The 22,500-nt window shown below is 47.4% G+C and overlaps 1 protein-coding gene across 3 annotated transcripts in view; it reads left to right on the top strand.

Moving 5' to 3' along the window:
- LOC122545832 (semaphorin-4B-like) overlaps nucleotides 1–22,500 on the top strand; it is a 171,533-nt gene that overhangs the window by 143,020 nt on the left and 6,013 nt on the right. For all 3 annotated transcript variants that reach the window (XM_087984982.1, XM_087984983.1, XM_087984981.1), the window contains 2 exons: nucleotides 5,080–5,240; nucleotides 8,110–8,207. In XM_087984982.1, the coding sequence (XP_087841108.1) occupies nucleotides 5,080–5,240; nucleotides 8,110–8,207 (259 nt within the window). The remainder of the gene's footprint in view (nucleotides 1–5,079; nucleotides 5,241–8,109; nucleotides 8,208–22,500) is intronic.

Genomic DNA, 22,500 nt, shown 5'->3' with positions numbered 1-22,500 from the left:
CTCTCTCTCTCCCTCTCCCTCCCTCTCTCTCCCTCCCCCTCAGTCTGTATCGCTCTCCCTCTCCCTCTCCCTCCCTCCCCCTCTCTCTCTCTCCCCCTCGGTCTGTATCGGTGTCCCTGTCCCTCTCCCTCTCCCACCCTCTATCTCTCTCCCCCTCAGTCTGTATCGCTCTCCCTCTCCCTCTCCCTCCCTCTCCCTCTCTCTCTCTCCCTCCCCCTCGGTCTGTATCGGTGTCCCTGTCCCTCTCCCTCTCCCTCTCCCTCTCCCTCTCTCTCCCTCCCCCTCAGTTTGTATCGCTCTCCCTCTCCCTCTCCCTCCCTCCCCCTCTCTCTCTCTCCCCCTCGGTCTGTATCGGTGTCCCTGTCCCTCTCCCTCTCCCACCCTCTATCTCTCTCCCCCTCAGTCTGTATCGCTCTCCCTCTCCCTCTCCCTCCCTCCCCCTCTCTCTCCCTCCCCCTCGGTCTGTATCGGTGTCCCTCTCCCTCTCTCTCTCTCTCCCTCCCCCTCGGTCTGTATCGGTGTCCCTCTCCCTCTCTCTCTCTCTCTCCCTCCCACTCGGTCTGTATCGGTGTCCCTCTCCCTCTCTCTCTCTCTCCCTCCCCCTCGGTCTGTATCGGTGTCCCTCTCTCTCTCTCTCTCCCTCCCCCTCGGTCTGTATCGGTGTCCCTGTCACTCTCCCTCCCTCTCTCTCTCTCCCCCTCGGTCTGTATCGGTGTCCCTCTCCCTCTCTCTCTCTCTCCCTCCCCCTCGGTCTGTATCCGTGTCCCTGTCACTCTCCCTCCCGCTCTCTCTCTCTCCCTCAGTCTGTATCGCTCTCGCTCTCCCTCTCCCTCCCTCCCCCTCTCTCTCTCTCCCCCTCGGTCTGTATCGGTGTCCCTCTCCCTCTCCCTCTCCCTCCCTCTCTCTCTCTCTCCCCCTCGGTCTGTATCGCTCTCCCTCTCCCTCTCCCTCCCTCCCTCCCCCTCTCTCTCTCTCCCCCTCGGTCTGTATCGGTGTCCCTGTCGCTCTCCCTCTCCCTCCCTCTCCCTCTCTCTCCCTCCCCCTCGGTCTGTATCGGTGTCCCTGTCGCTCTCCCTCTCCCTCCCTCTCCCTCTCTCTCCCTCCCCCTCGGTCTGTATCGGTGTCCCTCTCCCTCCCTCCCCCTCTCTCTCTCTCCCCCTTGGTCTGTATCGGTGTCCCTCTCCCTCCCTCTCTCTCCCTCCCCCTCGGTCTGTATCGGTGTCCCTCTCCCTCCCTCTCCCTCTCTCTCCCTCCCCCTCGGTCTGTACCGGTGTCCCTGTCGCTCTCCCTCTCCCTCTCTCTCCCTCCCCCTCGGTCTGTATCGGTGTCCCTCTCCCTCTCCCTCCTTCCCCCTCTCTCTCTCTCCCCCTCGGTCTGTATCGGTGTCCCTGTCTCCCTCCCTCTCTCTCCCTCCCCCTCGGTCTGTATCGGTGTCCCTGTCTCCCTCCCTCTCTCTCCCTCCCCCTCGGTCTGTATCGGTGTCCCTGTCACTCTCCCTCCCTCTCCCTCCCTCTCCCTCCCCCTCGGTCTGTATCGATGTCCCTGTCCCTCTCCCTCTCTCTCCCTCCCCCTCGGTCTGTATCGGTGTCCCTGTCCCTCTCCCTCTCCCTCTCTCTCCCTCTCTCCCCTCGGTCTGTATCGGTGTCCCTGACCCTCTCCCTCCCTCCCTCTCCCTCCCTCTCTCCCCTCGGTCTGTATCGGTGTCCCTGACCCTCTCCCTCCCTCACTCTCCCTCCCTCTCTCCCCCTCGGTCTGTATTGGTGTCCCTGTCACTCTCCCTCTCCCTATCTCTCTCTCTCTCTCTCCCCCTTGGTCGTTATCGGTGTCCCTGTCTCCCTCCCACCCTCTCCCTCCCCCTCGGTCTGTATCGGTGTCCCTGTCTCCCTCCCTCCCTCTCCCTCCCTCTCTCTCCCCCTCGGTCTGTATCGGTGTCCCTGTCTCCCTCCCTCCATCTCCCTCTCTCTCTCTCCCACTCGGTCCGTATTGGTGTCCCTGTCGCTCTCCCTCTCCCTCCCTCTCTCTCTCTCTCCCTCCGCCTCGGTCTGTATCGGTGTCCCTGTCCCTCTCCCTCTCCCTCCCTCTATATCTCTCCCCCTCAGTCTGTATCGCTCTCCCTCTCCCTCTCCCTCCCTCCCCCTCTCTCTCCCTCCCCCTCGGTCTGTATCGGTGTCCCTCTCCCTCTCTCTCTCTCCCTCCCCCTCGGTCTGTATCGGTGTCCCTGTCCCTCTCCCTCTCTCTCTCCCTCTCCCTCCCTCTCTCTCCCTCCCCCTCAGTCTGTATCGCTCTCCCTCTCCCTCTCCCTCCCTCCCCCTCTCTCTCTCTCCCCCTCGGTCTGTATCGGTGTCCCTGTCCCTCTCCCTCTCCCACCCTCTATCTCTCTCCCCCTCAGTCTGTATCGCTCTCCCTCTCCCTCTCCCTCCCTCTCCCTCTCTCTCTCTCCCTCCCCCTCGGTCTGTATCGGTGTCCCTGTCCCTCTCCCTCCCCTCTCCCTCTCCCTCTCTCTCCCTCCCCCTCAGTTTGTATCGCTCTCCCTCTCCCTCTCCCTCCCTCCCCCTCTCTCTCTCTCCCCCTCGGTCTGTATCGGTGTCCCTGTCCCTCTCCCTCTCCCACCCTCTATCTCTCTCCCCCTCAGTCTGTATCGCTCTCCCTCTCCCTCTCCCTCCCTCCCCCTCTCTCTCCCTCCCCCTCGGTCTGTATCGGTGTCCCTCTCCCTCTCTCTCTCTCTCCCTCCCCCTCGGTCTGTATCGGTGTCCCTCTCCCTCTCTCTCTCTCTCTCCCTCCCACTCGGTCTGTATCGGTGTCCCTCTCCCTCTCTCTCTCTCTCCCTCCCCCTCGGTCTGTATCGGTGTCCCTCTCTCTCTCTCTCTCCCTCCCCCTCGGTCTGTATCGGTGTCCCTGTCACTCTCCCTCCCTCTCTCTCTCTCCCCCTCGGTCTGTATCGGTGTCCCTCTCCCTCTCTCTCTCTCTCCCTCCCCCTCGGTCTGTATCCGTGTCCCTGTCACTCTCCCTCCCGCTCTCTCTCTCTCCCTCAGTCTGTATCGCTCTCGCTCTCCCTCTCCCTCCCTCCCCCTCTCTCTCTCTCCCCCTCGGTCTGTATCGGTGTCCCTCTCCCTCTCCCTCTCCCTCCCTCTCTCTCTCTCTCCCCCTCGGTCTGTATCGCTCTCCCTCTCCCTCTCCCTCCCTCCCTCCCCCTCTCTCTCTCTCCCCCTCGGTCTGTATCGGTGTCCCTGTCGCTCTCCCTCTCCCTCCCTCTCCCTCTCTCTCCCTCCCCCTCGGTCTGTATCGGTGTCCCTGTCGCTCTCCCTCTCCCTCCCTCTCCCTCTCTCTCCCTCCCCCTCGGTCTGTATCGGTGTCCCTCTCCCTCCCTCCCCCTCTCTCTCTCTCCCCCTTGGTCTGTATCGGTGTCCCTCTCCCTCCCCCTCTCTCCCTCCCCCTCGGTCTGTATCGGTGTCCCTCTCCCTCCCTCTCCCTCTCTCTCCCTCCCCCTCGGTCTGTACCGGTGTCCCTGTCGCTCTCCCTCTCCCTCTCTCTCCCTCCCCCTCGGTCTGTATCGGTGTCCCTCTCCCTCCCTCCCCCTCTCTCTCCCTCCCCCTCGGTCTGTATCGGTGTCCCTCTCCCTCCCTCTCCCTCTCTCTCCCTCCCCCTCGGTCTGTACCGGTGTCCCTGTCGCTCTCCCTCTCCCTCTCTCTCCCTCCCCCTCGGTCTGTATCGGTGTCCCTCTCCCTCCCTCCCCCTCTCTCTCTCTCCCCCTCGGTCTGTATCGGTGTCCCTCTCCCTCCCTCTCCCTCTCTCTCCCTCCCCCTCGGTCTGTATCGGTGTCCCTGTCACTCTCCCTCCCTCTCTCTCCCTCCCCCTCGGTCTGTATCGGTGTCCCTCTCCCTCCCTCTCCCTCTCTCTCCCTCCCCCTCGGTCTGTATCGGTGTCCCTGTCACTCTCCCTCCCTCTCTCTCCCTCCCCCTCGGTCTGTATCGGTGTCCCTGTCACTCTCCCTCCCTCTCTCTCCCTCCCCCTCGGTCTGTATCGGTGTCCCTCTCCCTCTCCCTCCCTCTCTCTCTCTCCCCCTCGGTCTGTATTGGTGTCCCTGTCGCTCTCCCTCTCCCTCCCTCTCCCTCCCTCTCCCTCCCCCTCGGTCTGTATCGGTGTCCCTCTCCCTCTCTCTCTCTCTCCCTCCCCCTCGGTCTGTATCGGTGTCCCTCTCCCTCCCTCTCTCTCCCTCCCCCTCGGTCTGTATCGGTGTCCCTGTCACTCTCCCTCCCTCTCTCTCCCTCCCCCTCGGTCTGTATCGGTGTCCCTCTCCCTCTCCCTCCCTCTCTCTCTCTCCCCCTCGGTCTGTATTGGTGTCCCTGTCGCTCTCCCTCTCCCTCCCTCTCCCTCCCTCTCCCTCCCCCTCGGTCTGTATCGGTGTCCCTCTCCCTCTCTCTCTCTCTCCCTCCCCCTCGGTCTGTATCGGTGTCCCTGTCCCTCTCCCTCTCTCTCCCCTCGGTCTGTATCGGTGTCCCTGTCACTCTCCCTCTCCCTCCCTCCCTCTCCCTCCCCCTCGGTCTGTATCGGTGTCCCTGTCACTCTCCCTCTCCCTCCCTCCCTCTCCCTCCCCCTCGGTCTGTATCGGTGTCCCTGTCGCTCTCCCTCCCTCTCCCTCTCTCTCCCTCCCCCTCGGTCTGTATCATTGTCCCTGTCCTCTCCCTCTCCCTCCCTCTCTCCCTCCCCCTCGGTCTGTATCGGTGTCCCTGTCCCTCTCCCTCTCTCCCTCCCCCACGGTCTGTATCGGTGTCCCTGTCCCTCTCCCTCTCCCTCCCTCTCTCCCTCCCCCGCGGTCTGTATCGGTGTCCCTGTCCCTCTCCCTCCCCCTCGGTCTGTATCTGTGTCCCTGTCCCTCTCCCTCTCCCTCCCTCTCTCCCTCCCCCTCGGTCTGTATCGGTGTCCCTCTCCCTCTCCCTCCCCCTCGGTCTGTATCTGTGTCCCTGTCCCTCTCCCTCTCCCTCCCTCTCTCCCTCCCCCTCGGTCTGTATCGATGTCCCTCCCTCCCAGACCCTCCCGTTGTGCCTATCACTGCCTGATGTGTTCTGTCTTCCTTTTCAGGGTGTGGTGTATATCTCCTCATCGATGGTGGTACTGGAGGTGCCCGTTTCCAACTGCACAGCCTACCCCAGCTGTGGGGAGTGTGTGTTATCCCGAGACCCCTACTGTGCCTGGGACCCACGTGCTGGAGTCTGCAGGGAGACCCGGGGACAGGATGATGTGTGAGTGCCCACCCTCAACTGGGTCTGTCGTTCTGTCAGCCCCACTGCTGGGACCATCTCTACCCCACACAACTCACTCTCAGTCCAATACCTGCCTGTGCTGAGCTCATTCTCCCTTGCCTCTCTCTCTCCCCCTTCCCTTCCTCTCTCTCTCTCTCTCACTGTCTCTGTCTCTCTCTTTCGATCTCTTCCCCTCTCTCTGTCTATCTCTCCCTTTCTCTCTTTCTCCCTCTTTCTCTCTCCTCTTTCTCCCTCTCACTTTCTCTCTCTCTCTCCCCCCCCTTAATCCCCCTTCTCTCCCTTTTGCTCTCCCCCCCTTTCCCCTCCCCTCCCCTCCCTTTCTCTCTCGCTCTCTCTCTCTCCCTTTCTCCCTGTCCCCCTTTCTCTTTCCCTCCCTCTCATTCTCTCTGTCTTTCTGTCTCGCTCTCTCTTTTACCCCCCCCTGTATTTCTCTCTCTCTTTCTTTCTCTAATCCCTCCCTCTCCCTCTCCCCCCCCTCTCTCTTTCTCTGTCTGTCTCTCTCTCTCTTTTACTCCGTCCCTGTATTTCTCTCTCTCTCTCTCTCTTTCTTTCTCTCTCTAATCCCTCCATCTCCCTCTCCCCCCTCTCTCTTTCTCTGTCTCTCTCTCTCTCTCACTCTCTCTCTCTTCCTGTCTCTAACTCGCAGAGGGTGGTGTGTGTATGGAATGAGCTGCCAGAGGATGTGGTGGAGGCTGGTACAATGACAACATTTAAGAGGCATTTGGATGGGGACATGAATAGGAAGGGTTTGGAGGGATATGGGCCAAGTGCTGGCAAATGGGATTAGGTTGGGATATCTGGTCAGCACGGATGAGTTGGGCCGAAGGGTCTGTTCCTGTGCTGAGCTCTATGAGTCTGTACCTCTCTAGTTCTGGACTCCCCCACCCCAGTAAAAAACCTTGTATATTTATCTCATCCATGCCCCACATGATTTTATCAGTGGGGTCATCAGTGATGGGTAATTGGTTGGAGGGAATCCTGAGGGACAGGATGTACATGTATTTGGAAAGGCAAGGACTGATTCGGGATAGTCAACATGGCTTTGTGTGTGGGAAATCATGTCTCACAAACTTGATTTAAGTTTTTTGAAGAAGTAACAAAGAAGATTGATGAGGGCAGAGCAGTAGATGTGATTTATATGGACTTCAGTAAGGTGTTCGACAAGGTTCCCCATGGGAGACTGGTTAGCAAGGTTAGATCTCATGGAATACAGGGCGAACTAGTCATTTGGATACAGAACTGGCTCAAAGGTAGAAGACAGAGGGTGGTGGTGGAGGGTTGTTTTTCAGACTGGAGGCCTGTGACCAGTGGAGTGCCACAAGGATCGGTGCTGGGCCCTCTACTTTTTGTCATTTACATAAATGATTTGGATGCGAGCATAAGAGGTACAGTTAGTAAGTTTGCAGATGACACCAAAATTGGAGGGTGTAGTGGACAGCGAAGAGGGTTACCTCAGATTACAACAGGATCTAGACCAGACGGGCCAATGGGCTGAGAAGTGGCAGATGGAGTTTAATTCAGATAAATGCGAGGTGCTCCATTTTGGGAAAGCAAATCTTAGCAGGACTTATACACTTAATGGTAAGGTCCTAGGGAGTGTTGCTGAACAAAGAGACCTTGGAGTGCAGGTTCATAGCTCCTTGAAAGTGGAGTTGCAGGTAGATAGGATAGTGAAGAAGGCGTTTGGTATGCTTTCCTTTATTGGTCAGAGTATTGAGTACAGGAGTTGGGAGGAGAAAGTGAGGTCTGCAGATGCTGGAGATCAGAGCTGAAAATGTGTTGCTGGAAAAGCGCAGCAGGTCAGGCAGCATCCAGGGAACAGGAGAATCGACGTTTCGGGCATAAGCCCTTCTTCAGGGCTGAAGAAGGGCTTATGCCCGAAACGTCGATTCTCCTGTTCCCTGGATGCTGCCTGACCTGCTGTGCTTTTCCAGCAACACATTTTCAGTACAGGAGTTGGGAGGTCATGTTGCGGCTGTACAGGACATTGGTTAGGCCACTGTTGGAATATTGCGGGCAATTCTGGTCTCCTTCCTATCGGAAAGATGTTGTGAAACCTGAAAGGGTTCAGAAAAGATTTACAAGGATGTTGCCAGGGTCGGAGGGTTTGAGCTACAGGGAGAGGCTGAACAGGCTGGGGCTGTTTTCCCTGGAGCGTCGGAGGCTGAGGGGTGACCTTATAGAGGTTTACAAAATTATGAGGGGCATGGATAGGATAAATCGACAAAGTCTTTTCCCTGGGGTAGGGGAGTCCAGAACTAGAGGGCATAGGTTTAGGGTGAGAGGGGAAAGATATAAAAGACACCTAAGGGGCAACTTTTTCACGCAGAGGGTGGTACGTGTATGGAATGAGCTGCCAGAGGAAGTGGTGGAGGCTGGTTCAATTGCAACATTTAAGAGGCATCTGGATGGGTATATGAATAGGAAGGGTTTGGAGGGATATGGGCCGGGTGCTGGCAGGTGGGACTAGATTGGGTTGGGATATCTGGTCAGCATGGACGGGTTGGACTGAAGGGTACATCTCTATGACTATGACCCTATGACCCCTCAGCCTCCGACGCTCCGGGGAAAACAGCCCCAGTCTATTCAGCCTCTCCCTGTAGCTCAGCACCCCCACCCCTCCCAAGTCGTTTGGAGATATTTTCCTAATCAGAAATACGCTGGACCAGTGTGCATTTGAACCTGGCTCTGCTAGCTCAGAGATTGGGACAGTACCACGGAAGCCAGCAGTGATGGAGAGCCTGGGGTTTGAATCGCTGACCTTGGTGGGGCTGTAGAGCACTCGCTGTCCCTCGCGGGTCGGAGTTTGAGAAGTGTTCTCTCTGAAACGACCTGTTCTTAACCGTAGGTACCGCTGGATTCAGGACATTGAGAGAGCGGCAGCAGGGTCAGTGTGCTCAGCCCGGGCACAGCCTAGAATGTACACACCAAAGGAAGTGTTCTCAGGTACAGACACAGCTACCGAGAGTTCCCGAGTTACAGACCACAGGGAAGGAGCCCTCTGTGGGTGTGTCTGCATATGTCTGTTTGTCATGTGGCTGTGTGTCTGTGGGTAGGTTTATGTGTGTCTGAGTGTGTGTGTGTCACTGTGTGCGAGTGTGTGCTTGTTAAGCTTATGTGTGTCTGTGTGTGTAAGTGTGACAGGGTGTGTACGTGTGTGTGAGTTTATGTGTGTGTGTGCCTGCGTGTGTCTCTGTCGGTGTGTGTGTGTTATGTCTATATGTGAGTGTGTGTGCATATCAGGGTGTGCATGTGTGTGTAAGTGCATGTGTGAGTGTGTGTGAACACACGTGTGTCTATCTGTAATTATGTGTGTGAGTATGTGTTCCTGTGTGTGTGTGTCTGTCTGTGTGTGTCTGTGTATGTGAGTGTGAGTGTGAGTGTGATTATTTCTGTGTATGTGAGTGTGTATGTGATTGTATTTCTGTGTATGTGAGTGTGGGTATTTCTGTGTGTGTGAGTGTGTGTGTGATTGTATTTCTGTGTATATGAATGTGTGTATTTCTCTGTGTGTGAGCGTGAGTGTATTTCTGTGTGTGTGAGTGTGATTGTATTTCTGTTTATGTGAGTGTGTGTGTATTTCTGTGTATGTGGGTGTATGTATTTGTGTGTGTGTGTGTGTATTTCTGTGTGTGTGTGTATTTCTGTGTATGCGAGTGTGTGAGTGTATTTCTGTGTATGTGAGTGTGTGAGTGTGTGTGTGTGTATTTCTGTGTATGTGAATGTGTGTGTGTATTTCTGTGTATGCGAGTGTGTGAGTGTGTGTGTGTGTATTTCTGTGTGTGTGAATGTGTGTGTGTATTTCTGTGTGTGTGAGTGTGTGTGTGTGTATTTCTGTGTCGGTGTATTTCTGTGTATGTGAATGTGTGTGTGTATTTCTGTGAGCACGTGTATGTGTATGTGTGCGTATTTCTGCATATGCGAGTAAGTGTGAGCGTGTGTATTTCTGTGTATGTGAGTGTGTGTGTGTGTATTACTGTGTGTGTTTGATTGTATTTCTGTGTATGTGAGTGTGAGTGTGTGTGTATTTCTGTGTGTGTTTGATTGTATTTCTGTGTATGTGAGTGTGTGTGTATTTCTGTGTATGTGAGTGTGTGTGTGTATTTCTGTGTATCTGAGTATGTGTGTGTGTATGATTGTATTTCTGTGTGTGTGTGTGTGTATTTCTGTGAGTGTGTGTATTTCTGTGTATGTGAGTGTGTGTGTGTTTTTCTGTGAATGTGAGTATGTGAGTGTGTGTGTATTTCTGTTTATGTGTGTGTGTGTGTATTTCTGTGTATGTGAGAGAGTTTGTGTGTGTATTTCTGTGTGCACACACGTGTATATGTCTATGTGTGTGTATTTCTGTGTATTTCTGTGTGATTGTGTGTGTGTATTTCTGTGTATGCGAGTGTGTGTGTGTATTTCTGTGTGATTGTGTGTGTGTATTTCTGTGTGTCTATGTGTGTATTTCTGTGTATGTGAGTGTGTGTGTATTTCTGTGTGTGTGTGAGTGTGATTATATTTCTGTGTGTGAGTGTGTGCATTTCTGTGTGTGTGAGTGTGTGTATTTGTGTTTGTGAGTGTGATTGTATTTCTGTGTGTGTGTGCATTTCTGTGTATGTGAGTGTGATTGTATTTCTGTGTGTGTGTGAGTGTGTGTGTATGTCTGTGTGTGAGTATTTCTGTGTATGTGAGTGTGTGTATTTCTCTGTGTGCGTGAGTATGTGTGAGTGTGATTGTATTTCTGTGTATGTGTGAATTTCTGTGTATGTGGGTGGGTGTATTTCTGTGTGTGACTGTGATTGTATTTCTGTGTATGTGTGTATGTGTGTGTATTTCCTTGTATGTGAGTGTGTGTGTATTTCTGTGTGTGTGAGTGTGTGTATTTCTGTCAATGTGAGTGTGAGTGTGTGTATTTCTGTGTATGTGGGTGTGTGTGTGTGCATTTCTGTGTATGTGAGTGTGTGTGTGTATTTCTGTGCATGTGAGTGTGTGTGTGTATTTCTGTGTATGTAAGTGTGTGTATTTCTGTGTATGTGAGTGTGATTGTATTTCTGTGTATGTGAGTGTGTGTGTATTTCTGTGTATGTGAGTGTGTGTGTGTATTTCTGTGTATGTGAGTGTGTGTATTTCTGTTTATGTGAGTGAGTTTGTGTGTGTATTTCTGTGTGCACGCACATGTGTATGTGTGTGTATTTCTGTGTGATTGTGTGTGTGTATTTCTGTGTATGCGAGTGTGTGTGTGTGTATTTCTGTGTGATTGTGTGTGTATATTTCTGTGTATGTGAGTGTGTGTGTATTTCTGTGTGATTGTGTGTGTATATTTCTGTGTATGTGAGTGTGTGTATTTCTGTGTGTGTGTGAGTGTGATTATATTTCTGTTTGTGATTGTGTGCATTTCTGTGTATGTGGGTGTGTGTGTGTGTGTGCATTTCTGTGTATGTGAGTGTGTGTGTGTATTTCTGTGCATGTGAGTGTGTGTGTATTTCTGTGTATGTAAGTGTGTGTATTTCTGTGTATGTGAGTGTGAATGTATTTCTGTGTATGTGAGTGTGTGTGTGTATTTCTGTGTATGTGAGTGTGAGTGTATTTCTGTGTATGTGAGTGTGTATGTATTTCTGTGTATGTGAGTGTGTGTGTGTATTTCTGTGTATGTGAGTGTGAGTGTATTTCTGTGTATGTGAGTGTGTGTATTTCTGTGCATGTGAGTGTGTGTGTGTATTTCTGTGTATGTAAGTGTGTGTATTTCTGTGTATGTGAGTGTGTGTGTGTATTTCTGTGTATGTGAGTGTGTGTGTATTTCTGTGTATGTGAGTGTGTGTGTGTATTTCTGTGTATGTGAGTGTGAGTGTATTTCTGTGTATGTGAGTGTGTGTGTGTATTTCTGTGTATGTGAGTATGTGTGTGTGTATGATTGTATTTCTGTGTATGTGAGTGTGTGTGTGTATTTCTGTGTATGTGAGTGTGTGTGTGTTTCTCTGTGAATGTGAGTATGTGAGTGTGTGTGTATTTCTGTTTATGTGAGTGTGTGAGTGTGGTGTGTATTTCTGTGTATGTGAGTGTGTGTGTATTTCTGTTTATGTGAGTGAGTTTGTGTGTGTATTTCTGTGTGCACGCACGTGTGTATGTGTGTGTATTTCTGTGTGATTGTGTGTGTGTATTTCTGTGTATGCGAGTGTGTATTTCTGTGTGATTGTGTGTGTATATTTCTGTGTATGTGAGTGTGTGTGTATTTCTGTGTGTGTGTGTGTGATTATATTTCTGTTTGTGATTGTGTGCATTTCTGTGTATGTGAGTGTGTGTATTTCTGTGTGTGTGCATTTCTGTGTATGTGAGTGTTTGTATTTCTGTGTGTGTGTGCATTTCTGTGTATGTGAGTGTGAATGTATTTCTGTGTGTGTGTGAGTGTGTGTGTATGTCTGTGTGTGTGTGTATTTCTCTGTGTGCGTGAGTGTGATTGTATTTCTGTGTGTGTGTGTGTATTTCTGTGTGAGTGTGTGTATTTCTGTCAATGTGAGTGTGAGTGTGTGTATTTCTGTGTATGTGGGTGTGTGTGTGCATTTCTGTGTATGTGAGTGTGTGTGTATTTCTGTGTATGTGAGTGTGAGTGTATTTCTGTGTATGTGAGTGTGTGTGTGTATTTCTGTGTAAGTGAGTGTGTGTATTTCTGTGTATGTGAGTGTGAGTGTGTATTTCTGTGTGAGTGTGAGTGTATTTCTGTCTATGTGAGTGTGAGTGTGTATTTCTGTGTATGTGAGTGTGTGTGTATTTCTGTGTATGTGAGTGTGTGTATGTATTTCTGTGTATGTGAGTGTGAGTGTATTTCTGCGTATGTGAGTGTGAGCGTATTTCTGTGTATGTGAGTGTGTGTGTGTATTTCTGTGTATGTGAGTGTGTGTATTTCTGTGTATGTGAGTGTGAGTGTGTATATTTCTGTGTATGTGAGTGTGATTGTATTTCTGTGTGTGTGAGTGTGTGTGTGTATGTCTGTGCATGTAAGTATTTCTGTGTATGTGAGTGTGAGTGTGTATTTCTGTGTGAGTGTGAGTGTATTTCTGTCTATGTGAGTGTGAGTGTGTATTTCTGTGTATGTGAGTGTGTGTGTATTTCTGTGTATGTGAGTGTGTGTATGTATTTCTGTGTATGTGAGTGTGAGTGTATTTCTGCGTATGTGAGTGTGAGCGTATTTCTGTGTATGTGAGTGTGTGTGTGTATTTCTGTGTATGTGAGTGTGTGTATTTCTGTGTATGTGAGTGTGAGTGTGTATATTTCTGTGTATGTGAGTGTGATTGTATTTCTGTGTGTGTGAGTGTGTGTGTGTATGTCTGTGCATGTAAGTATTTCTGTGTATGTGAGTGTGTGTGTATTTCTCTGTGTGCGTGTGTGTGAGTGTGTGTATTTCTGTGTGTGTGAGTGTGTGTGCATTTCTGTGTATGTGAGTGTGTGTATTTCTGTGTATGTGAGTGTGTGTGTATATTTCTGTGTATATGTGTGTGTATTTCTGTGTATGTGTGTGTGTGTGTGTATTTCTGTGTATGTGAGTGTGTGTGTATTTCTGTGTATGTGAGTGTGTGTGTACATATCTGTGTATGTGAGTGTGTGTGTATTTCTGTGTGTGTGTATTTCTGTGTATGTGTGAGTGTGCATTTCTGTGTGTGTGAGTGTGTGTGTATTTCTGTGTGTGTGTATTTCTGTGTATGTGTGAGTGTGCATTTCTGTGTGTGTGTGTATTTCTGTGTGTGAGTGTGATTATATTTCTGTGTGTGTGTGCATTTCTGTGTATGTGAGTGTGAGTGTGTGTGTATATTTCTGTGTATATGTGTGTGTATTTCTGTGTATGTGAGTGTGTGTATATTTCTGTGTATGTGAGTGTGTGTATGTATTTCTGTGTATGTGAGTGTGAGTGTATTTCTGCGTATGTGAGTGTGAGCGTATTTCTGTGTATGTGAGTGTGTGTGTGTATTTCTGTGTATGTGAGTGTGATTGTATTTCTGTGTATGTGAGTGTGAGTGTATTTCTGTGTATGTGAGTGTGTGTGTGTATTTTTGTGTATGTGAGTGAGTGTATTTCTGTGTATGTGAGTGTGTGTGTGTATTTCTGTGTATGTGAGTGTGTGTGTGTATTTCTGTGTATGTGAGTGTGAGTGTATTTCTGTGAGTGTGTGTGTGAGATTATATTTCTGTGTGCGAGTGTGTGTATTTCTGTGTGTGAGCTGATTGTATTTCTGTGTGTGTGTGTGCATTTCTGTGTATGTGAGTGTGATTGTATTTCTGTGTGTGTGTGTGTGTGTATGTCTGTGTGTGTAAGTATTTCTGTGTATGTGAGTGTGTGTGTGTATTTCTGTGTATGTGTATGTGTGTGTATTTCTGTGTATGTGAGTGTGTGTGTGTATTTCTGTGTATATGTGTGTGTATTTCTGTGTATATGAGTGTGTGTATTTCTGTGTATGTGAGTGTGTGTGTATCTCTGTGTGTGTGAGTGTGTGTGTACATTTCTGTGTATGTGAGTGTGTGTGTATTTCTGTGTGTGTGAGTGTGTGTGTACATTTCTGTGTATGTGAGTGTGTGTGTATTTCTGTGTGTGTGTGTATTTCTGTGTATGTGTGAGTGTGCATTTCTGTGTGTGTGAGTGTGTGTGTATTTCTGTGTGTGTGTATTTCTGTGTATGTGTGAGTGTGCATTTCTGTGTATGTGTGTATTTCTGTGTGTGAGTGTGATTATATTTCTGTGTGTGTGTGCATTTCTGTGTATGTGAGTGTGAGTATATTTCTGTGTATGTGAGTGTATGTGTGTATTTCTGTGTATGTGAGTGTGATTGTATTTCTGTGTATGTAAGTGTGAGTGTATTTCTGTGTATGTGAGTGTGTGTGTGTATTTCTGTGTATGTGAGTGAGTGTATTTCTGTGTATGTGAGTGTGTGTGTGTATTTCTGTGTATGTGAGTGTGTGTGTGTATTTCTGTGTATGTGAGTGTGAGTGTATTTCTGTGAGTGTGTGTGTGAGATTATATTTCTGTGTGCGAGTGTGTGTATTTCTGTGTGTGAGTTGATTGTATTTCTGTGTGTGTTTGTATTTCTGTGTATGTGAGTGTGATTGTATTTCTGTGTGTGTGTGAGTGTGTGTGTATGTCTGTGTGTGTAAGTATTTCTGTGTATGTGAGTGTGTGTGTATTTCTCTGTGTGTGTGAGCGTGTGTGAGTGTGATTGTATTTCTGTGTATGTGGGTGGGTGTGCATTCCTGTGTATGTGAGTGTGTGTATTTCTGTGTATGTGAGTGTGATAGTATTTCTGTGTGTGTGTGCATTTCTGTGTATGTGAGTGTGTGTATTTCTGTGTGTGTGTGAGTGTGTGTGCATTTCTGTGTATGTGTGTGTGTGTATTTCTGTGTGTGTGAGTGTGTGTATTTCTGTGTATGTGTATGTGTGTGTATTTCTGTGTATGTGAGTGTGTGTGTATATTTCTGTGTATATGTGTGTGTATTTCTGTGTATATGAGTGTGTGTATTTCTGTGTATGTGAGTGTGTGTGTATCTCTGTGTGTGTGAGTGTGTGTATTTCTGTGTATGTGTATGTGTGTGTATTTCTGTGTATGTGAGTGTGTGTGTATATTTCTGTGTATATGTGTGTGTATTTCTGTGTATGTGAGTGTGTGTGTGTATTTCTGTGTATGTGAGTGTGTGTGTATCTCTGTGTGTGTGAGTGTGATTGTATTTCTGTGTATGAGTGTGTGTGTATTTCTGTGTATGTGAGAGTGTGTGTGTATTTCTGTGTATGTGAGTGTGATTGTATTTCTGTGTATGTGAGTGTGTGTGTATTTCTGTGTATGAGTGTGTGTGTGTGTATTTCTGTGTAAGTGAGAGTGTGTGTATGATTGTATTTCTGTGTGTGTGAGTGTGAGTGTGTGTGTGTATTTCTGTGTATGTGAGTGATTGTGTGTATTTCTGTGTATGTGAGTATGTGAGTGTGTGTGTATTTCTGTGTATGTGAGTGTGTGAGTGTGGTGTGTATTTCTGTGTATGTGAGTGTGTGTGTGTATTTCTGTGTATGTGAATGTGTGTGATTGTATTTCTGTGTATGAGTGTGTGTGTGTATTTCTGTGTATGTGAGTGTGTGTGTGTATTTCTGTGTATGTGAGTGTGTGTGTGTGTATTTATGTGTATGTGAGTGTGTGTATTTCTGTGTGTGTGAGTGTGTGTGTGTGTGTATTTATGTGTATGTGTGTGTGTGTGTGTATTTATGTGTATGTGAGTGTGTGTATTTCTGTGTGTGTGAGTGTGATTATATTTCTGTGTATGTGAGTGTGTGTGTGTATATCTGTGTATGTGAGTGAGTGTGTGTATTTCTGTGTATGTGAGTGTGTGTGTATTTATGTGTATGTAAGTGTGTGTATTTATGTGTATGTGAGTGTGTGTGTGTATTTATGTGTATGTGAGTGCGTATATTTCTGTGTGTGTGAGTGTGATTATATTTCTGTGTATGTGAGTGTGCGTGTGTGTGTATTTCTGTGTATGTGAGTGAGTGTGTGTATTTCTGTGTATGTGAGTGTATTTCTGTGTACGTGAGTGTGATTGTATTTCTGTGTATGTGAGTGTGTGTGTATTTCTGTGTATGTGTGTGTGTGCATTTCTGTGTATGTGCGTGTGTGTATTTCTGTGTATGTGTATGTGTCTGTATTTCTGTATGAGAGTGTGTGTGTGTATTTATGTGTGTGAGTGTGTGTGCGTGTAGTTCTGTGTATGTGAGTGTGAGTGTATTTCTGTGTTTGTGAGTGATTGTATTTCTGTGTATGTGAGTGTGTGTGTGTATTTATGTGTGTGAGTGTGTGTGTGTGTATTTCTGTGTATGTGAGTGTGAGTGTATTTCTGTGTATGTGAGTGTGTGTGTGTATTTCTGTGTATGTGAGTGTGTGTGTGTATTTCTGTGTATGTGAGTGTGTGTGTGTATTTCTGTGTGTGTGTGTATTTCTGTTTATGTGAGTGTGTGTATTTCTGTGTATGTGTGAGTGTGTATTTCTGTGTGTGTGATTGTATTTCTGTGTGAGTGTGTGTGATTGTATTTCTGTGAGTGTGAGTGTGTATTTATGTGTATTTCTGTGTGTGTGTGTGTATTTCTGTGTGATTGAGTGTGATTGTATTTCTGTGTATGTGAGTGTTTGTATTTCTGTGTGTGAGAGTGTGATTGTATTTCTGTGTATGTGGGTATGTGTGTATTCCTGTGTGTGTATTTCTGTGTGTGTGAATGTGTGTATTTCTGTGTACGTGAGTGTGTGGGTGCATTTCTGTGTATGTGAACGTGTGTATTTCTGTGTATGTGAGATTGATTGTATTTCTGTGTGTGAGTGTGCATTTCTGTGTATGTGAGTGTGTGGATTTCTGTGTGTGAGTGTGTATTTCTGTGTATGTGCGTGTGTGTGTGCATTTCTGTGTTTGTGAGTGTGTGTGTATTTCTGTGTGTGTGAGTGTGTGTGTGTATTTCTGTGTGTGTGTATTTCTGTGTATGTGTGAGTGTGCATTTCTGTGTGTGTGTGTGTGTATTTCTGTGTGTGTGTATTTCTGTGTATGTGTGAGTGTGCATTTCTGTGTGTGTGAGTGTGTGTATTTCTGTGTGTGAGTGTGATTATATTTCTCTGTGTGTGTGCATTTCTATGTATGTGAGTGTGAGTGTGTGTATTTCTGTGTATGTGAGTGTATGTGTGTGTGTATTTCTGTGTATGTGAGTGCATGTATTTCTGTGTGTGTGAGTGTGTGTATGTGTGTGTTCTTCTGTGTATGTGAGTGTGACTGTATTTCTGTGTATGTGAGTGAGTGTGTATATGTGTGTATTTCTGTGTATGTGAGTGTGCATGTGAGAGTGTGTGTGTGCATTTCTGTGCGCACATGCGTGTGTGTGTGTATTTCTGTGTATGTGTGTGTGTGCATTTCTGTGCACGTGTGTGTGTATTTCTGTGTATGTGTGAGTGTGCATTTCTGTGCACGTGTGTGTGTATTTCTGTGTATGTGTGAGTGTGCATTTGAGTGTGTGTATTTCTGTGTGTGAGTGTGATTATATTTCTGTGTGTGTGCATTTCTGTGTATGTGAGTGTGAGTGTGTGTATTTCTGTGTATGTGAGTGTATGTGTGTGTGTATTTCTGTGTATGTGAGTGCATGTATTTCTGTGTATGTGGGTGTGTGTATGTGTGTGTTCTTCTGTGTATGTGAGTGTGACTGTATTTCTGTGTATGTGAGTGAGTGTGTATATGTGTGTATTTCTGTGTATGTGAGTGTGCATGTGAGAGTGTGTGTGTGCATTTCTGTGCGCACATGCGTGTGTGTGTGTATTTCTGTGTATGTGTGTGTGTGCATTTCTGTGCACGTGTGTGTGTATTTCTGTGTATGTGAGTGTGTGTATTTCTGTGCATGTGTGTGTGTGTGTATTTCTGTGCACGTGTGTGTGTGTGTATTTCTGTGTATGTGAGTGTGTGTATTTCTGTGCATGTGTGTGTGTGTGTATTTCTGTGCACGTGTGTGTGTGTGTATTTCTGTGCATGTGTGTGTGTGTGTGTATTTCTGTGCACGTGTGTGTGTGTGTATTTCTGTGTATGTGAGTGTGTGTATTTCTGTGCACGTGTGTGTGTGTATTTCTGTGTATGTGAGTGTGTGTATTTCTGTGCATGTGTGTGTGTGTATTTCTGTGTATGTGAGTGAGTGTATTTCTGTGCATGTGTGTGTGTGTGTATTTCTGTGTATGTGAGTGAGTGTATTTCTGTGTATGTGAGTGTGTGTATTTCTGTGCACGTGTGTGTGTGTATTTCTGTGTATGTGAGTGTGTGTATTTCTGTGCATGTGTGTGTGTGTGTATTTCTGTGTATGTGAGTGAGTGTATTTCTGTGCATGTGTGTGTGTGTGTATTTCTGTGTATGTGAGTGAGTGTATTTCTGTGTATGTGAGTGTGTGTATTTCTGTGCACGTGTGTGTGTGTATTTCTGTATATGTGAGTGTGTGTATTTCTGTGTATGTGAGTGAGTGTATTTCTGTGTATGTGAGTGAGTGTATTTCTGTGCATGTGTGTGTGTGTATTTCTGTGTATGTGAGTGAGTGTATTTCTGTGTATGTGAGTGAGTGTATTTCTGTGTATGTGAGTGAGTGTATTTCTGTGCATGTGTGTGTGTGTATTTCTGTGTATGTGAGTGAGTGTATTTCTGTGTATGTGAGTGAGTGTATTTCTGTGTATGTGAGTGAGTGTATTTCTGTGCATGTGTGTGTGTGTATTTCTGTGTATGTGAGTGAGTGTATTTCTGTGTATGTGAGTGTGTGTATTTCTGTGCACGTGTGTGTGTGTATTTCTGTGTATGTGAGTGTGTGTGTTTCTGTGCATGTGTGTGTGTGTGTATTTCTGTGTATGTGAGTGAGTGTATTTCTGTGCATGTGTGTGTGTGTGTATTTCTGTGTATGTGAGTGAGTGTATTTCTGTGCATGTGTGTGTGTATTTCTGTGTATGTGAGTGAGTGTATTTCTGTGTATGTGAGTGAGTGTATTTCTGTGCATGTGTGTGTGTGTATTTCTGTGTATGTGAGTGTGTGTATTTCTGTGCACGTGTGTGTGTGTATTTCTGTATATGTGAGTGTGTGTATTTCTGTGCATGTGTGTGTGTGTGTATTTCTGTGTATGTGAGTGAGTGTATTTCTGTGCGTGTGTGTGTGTGTATTTCTGTGTATGTGAGTGAGTGTATTTCTGTGTATGTGAGTGAGTGTATTTCTGTGCATGTGTGTGTGTGTGTATTTCTGTGTATGTGAGTGGGTGTATTTCTGTGTATGTGAGTGTGTGTATTTCTGTGCACGTGTGTGTGTATTTCTGTGTATGTGAGTGTGTGTGTTTCTGTGCATGTGTGTGTGTGTGTATTTCTGTGTATGTGAGTGAGTGTATTTCTGTGCATGTGTGTGTGTGTGTATTTCTGTGTATGTGAGTGGGTGTATTTCTGTGTATGTGAGTGTGTGTATTTCTGTGCACGTGTGTGTGTATTTCTGTGTATGTGAGTGAGTGTATTTCTGTGCATGTGTGTGTGTGTGTATTTCTGTGTATGTGAGTGAGTGTATTTCTGTGCATGTGTGTGTGTGTGTATTTCTGTGTATGTGAGTGAGTGTATTTCTGTGTATGTGAGTGAGTGTATTTCTGTGTATGTGAGTGTGTGTATTTCTGTGTATGTGAGTGAGTGTATTTCTGTGTATGTGAGTGAGTGTGGGAATATCTGGGTGGGAAATTTACTGGTGCTATTTGGGTGGGTTTAAACTAGCTCAGCAGGGGGACGGGAACCGGAGATGTAGTTGCAGTGCACAGGACGATGAGAGTAGGAAGGACAGGGACAGGATTTCAGGGTCACAGGAATGTGCTGGCAGACAGCAAGCTGGTTTGAAGTGTGTCTACCTCTACACCAGAAGTATCCGAAATAAGGTAGGTGAGTTTGCAGCATGGATAGGTACCTGGGACTTCGATGTTGTGGCCATTTCGGAGACATGGATACAGCAGGGTGAGGAACGGATGTTGCAGGTTCCAGGGTTTAGATCTTTCATTAAGAACAGGCAAGGTGGTAAAAGAGGGGGAGGTGCGGCCTTGTTAGTCAAGGATAGTATAACGGTAGCTGAAAGAACGTTTGATGAGGACTCATCTACTGAGGTAGGGTGGGCTGAAGTTAGAAACAGGAGAGGAGAGGTCACACTGCTTGGGGTATCTCCCAGGAGAGTTCCAGGGAGGTGGAGGAGAGGATTTGGAAAATGATTCTGGGTAGGAGTGAAAGGAACAGGGTGGTCATTATGGGGGACTTTAACTTCCCCAACATTGACTGGAAATGCTATAACTCTAGTACGTCAGATGGATCACTTTTTGCCCAATGTGTACAGGAGGGTTTCCTGACACAGTATGTCGAAGGGCCGACAAGAGGGGAGGCCACACTGGATCTGGTGCTTGGGAATGAACCAGGCCAGGTGTTTGGTTTAGTTGTAGGTGAGCACTTTGGAGAGAGTGACCATAATTCAATTACATTTAGTTTAGCGATGGAAAGGGATAGGTACATGCCACAGGTCAAGAGTTATCAATGGAGCAAAGGCAATTATAATGCGATTAGACACGAATTAGGATGCATAGAATCGGGTGGCAAAATGCAGGGATGCAGACAATGGAAATGTGGAGCTGGTTTAAGGAACAGATATTGCGTGTCCTTGATAAGTATGTCCCTGTCAGGCAGGGAGGACGTGATAAGGCAAGGGAACCGTGGTTTACTACAGAAATTGCATCTCTTGTTATGCGTTGATGAGGCAAGGCGGTTCAGATGAGGCGATGGAGAGTTACAGATCAGCTCGGAAGGATTTAAAGAGAGAGTTAAGAAGAGCAAAGAGAGGACACGAGTAGTCTTTAGCAAACAGAATAAAGGAGAACCCTAAAGCTTTCTATAGATATGTGAGGAATAAAAGGATGATTAGGGTAGGAATAGGGCCAATCAAAGACAGAAGTGGGAAATTCTGTGTGGACCCTGTGGAGGTCGGAGAGGTGCTAAGTAAACATTTCTCATTGGTTTTCACTCAGGAAAAGGAGAATATTGTAGAGGAGAAGAATGAGATACGAGATATTAGACTACAAAAGATCGAGGTTAGTTATGAAGAGGTGTTATCAATTCTAGGAGTGAAAGTAGACAAGTCCCCTGGACCTGATGGGATTTATCGGAGGATTCTCTGGGAAGCTAGGGAGGAGAATAGCAGAGCCTTTGGCTGTGATCTTTGAGTCGTCATTGTCTACAGGTTTAGTACCAGAGGACTGGAGGATTACAAATGTGCCATTGTTCAAGAAGGGCAGCAGAGATGACCCAGGTAATTATAGATTAGTGAGCCTTACTTCTGTTTTAGGAAAGGTTTTGAAAGGATTCGAAGAGATAAGATTTATAATCATCGAGCAAGCAACAATTTAATTTCAGATAGTCAACATGGTTTCATCAAGGGCAGGTCAAGTCTCACAAACCTCATTGAGTTTTTTGAGAAGGTGACCAAGCATGTAGGTGAGGGTAGGGCAGTTGATGTGGTATACATGGACTTCAGTAAAGCCTTTGATAAGGTTCCACATGGTAGGCTGTTGGAGAAAATGCAGAGGCATGGGATTGAGGGTGATTTAACAGTTTGGATTAGAAACTGGTTTTCTGAAAGGTGGCAGCGAGTGGTGGTTGATGGAAAATATTCAGCCTGGAGTCCAGTTACTAGTGGTGTGCCACAAGGGTCTGTTTTGGGACCACTCCTCTGTCATTTTTATAAATGACTTAGACGCAGGCATAGGTGAATGGGTTTGCAGACGACGCTAAAGTTGGTGGAGTAGTGGACAGTGTGGAAGAATGTTACAGGTTGCAGAGGGACTTGGATAAATTGCAGAATTGGGCTGAGGGATGGCAAATGGAGTTCAATGAAACTAAATGTGAAGTGATGCACTTTGGGAACAATAACAGGAAGGCAGATTACTGGGTCAATGGAAAGATTCTTGGTAGTGTGGATGTGCAGAGGGATCTTGGAGTCCCATGTACATAGATCCCTGAAAGTTGCCCCCCAGGTGGATAGTGCTGTTAAGAAGGCATACGGTGTGTTAGGTTTCATTCGTAGAGGGATTGAGTTCCAGAGCCGTAATATCATGCTGCAACTATACAAAATGCTGGTGAGGCCACACTTGGAATATTGTGTACAGTGCTGGTCCCCATATTTCGGGAAGGATGTGGAAGCATTGGAAAAGGTGCAGAGGAGATTTACCAGGATGTTGCCTGGTCTGGAGGGAAGGTCTTACAAGGAAAGGCTGAGAGACTTGAACCTGTTCTCATTGGCAAGAAGGCGGCTAAGAGGGGATTTGATAGAGACATACAAGATGATCAGAGGATTAGAGAGGGTAGACAGTGAAAGTCTTTTTCCTAGGATGATGATGTCAGCGTGTACGAGGGGGCATAACTACAAATTGAGGGGTGATCGATTTAAGACAGATGCCAGAGGCAGGCTCTTTACTCAAAGAGTGGTAAGGGGGTGGAATGCCCTACCTGCTAATGTAGTCAACTCAGCCACATTAGGGAGATTTAAACAATCCTTAGATAAGCACGTGGATGAGTTTGGGATAGTGCAGGGGGACGAGCTCAGTATTGTTCACAGGTCGGTGACATCAAGGGCTGAAGGGCCTGTTCTGCGCTGTATTGTTCCATGTTCTAGGTGTGCGTGTATTTCTGTGTATGTGTGTGTGTATGTCAGTGTGTGTTTGTGTCTGTATTTCTG

Source organism: Chiloscyllium plagiosum, unplaced genomic scaffold (genome assembly GCF_037043375.1).
Source record: "Chiloscyllium plagiosum isolate Xiang-an unplaced genomic scaffold, Cpla_swu_hap1 HiC_scaffold_50, whole genome shotgun sequence".
Lineage (NCBI taxonomy): Eukaryota > Metazoa > Chordata > Chondrichthyes > Orectolobiformes > Hemiscylliidae > Chiloscyllium > Chiloscyllium plagiosum.
The sequence above is the reverse complement of the archived record's forward strand: the minus strand, read 5'-3'. Positions and strand labels throughout refer to the sequence as shown.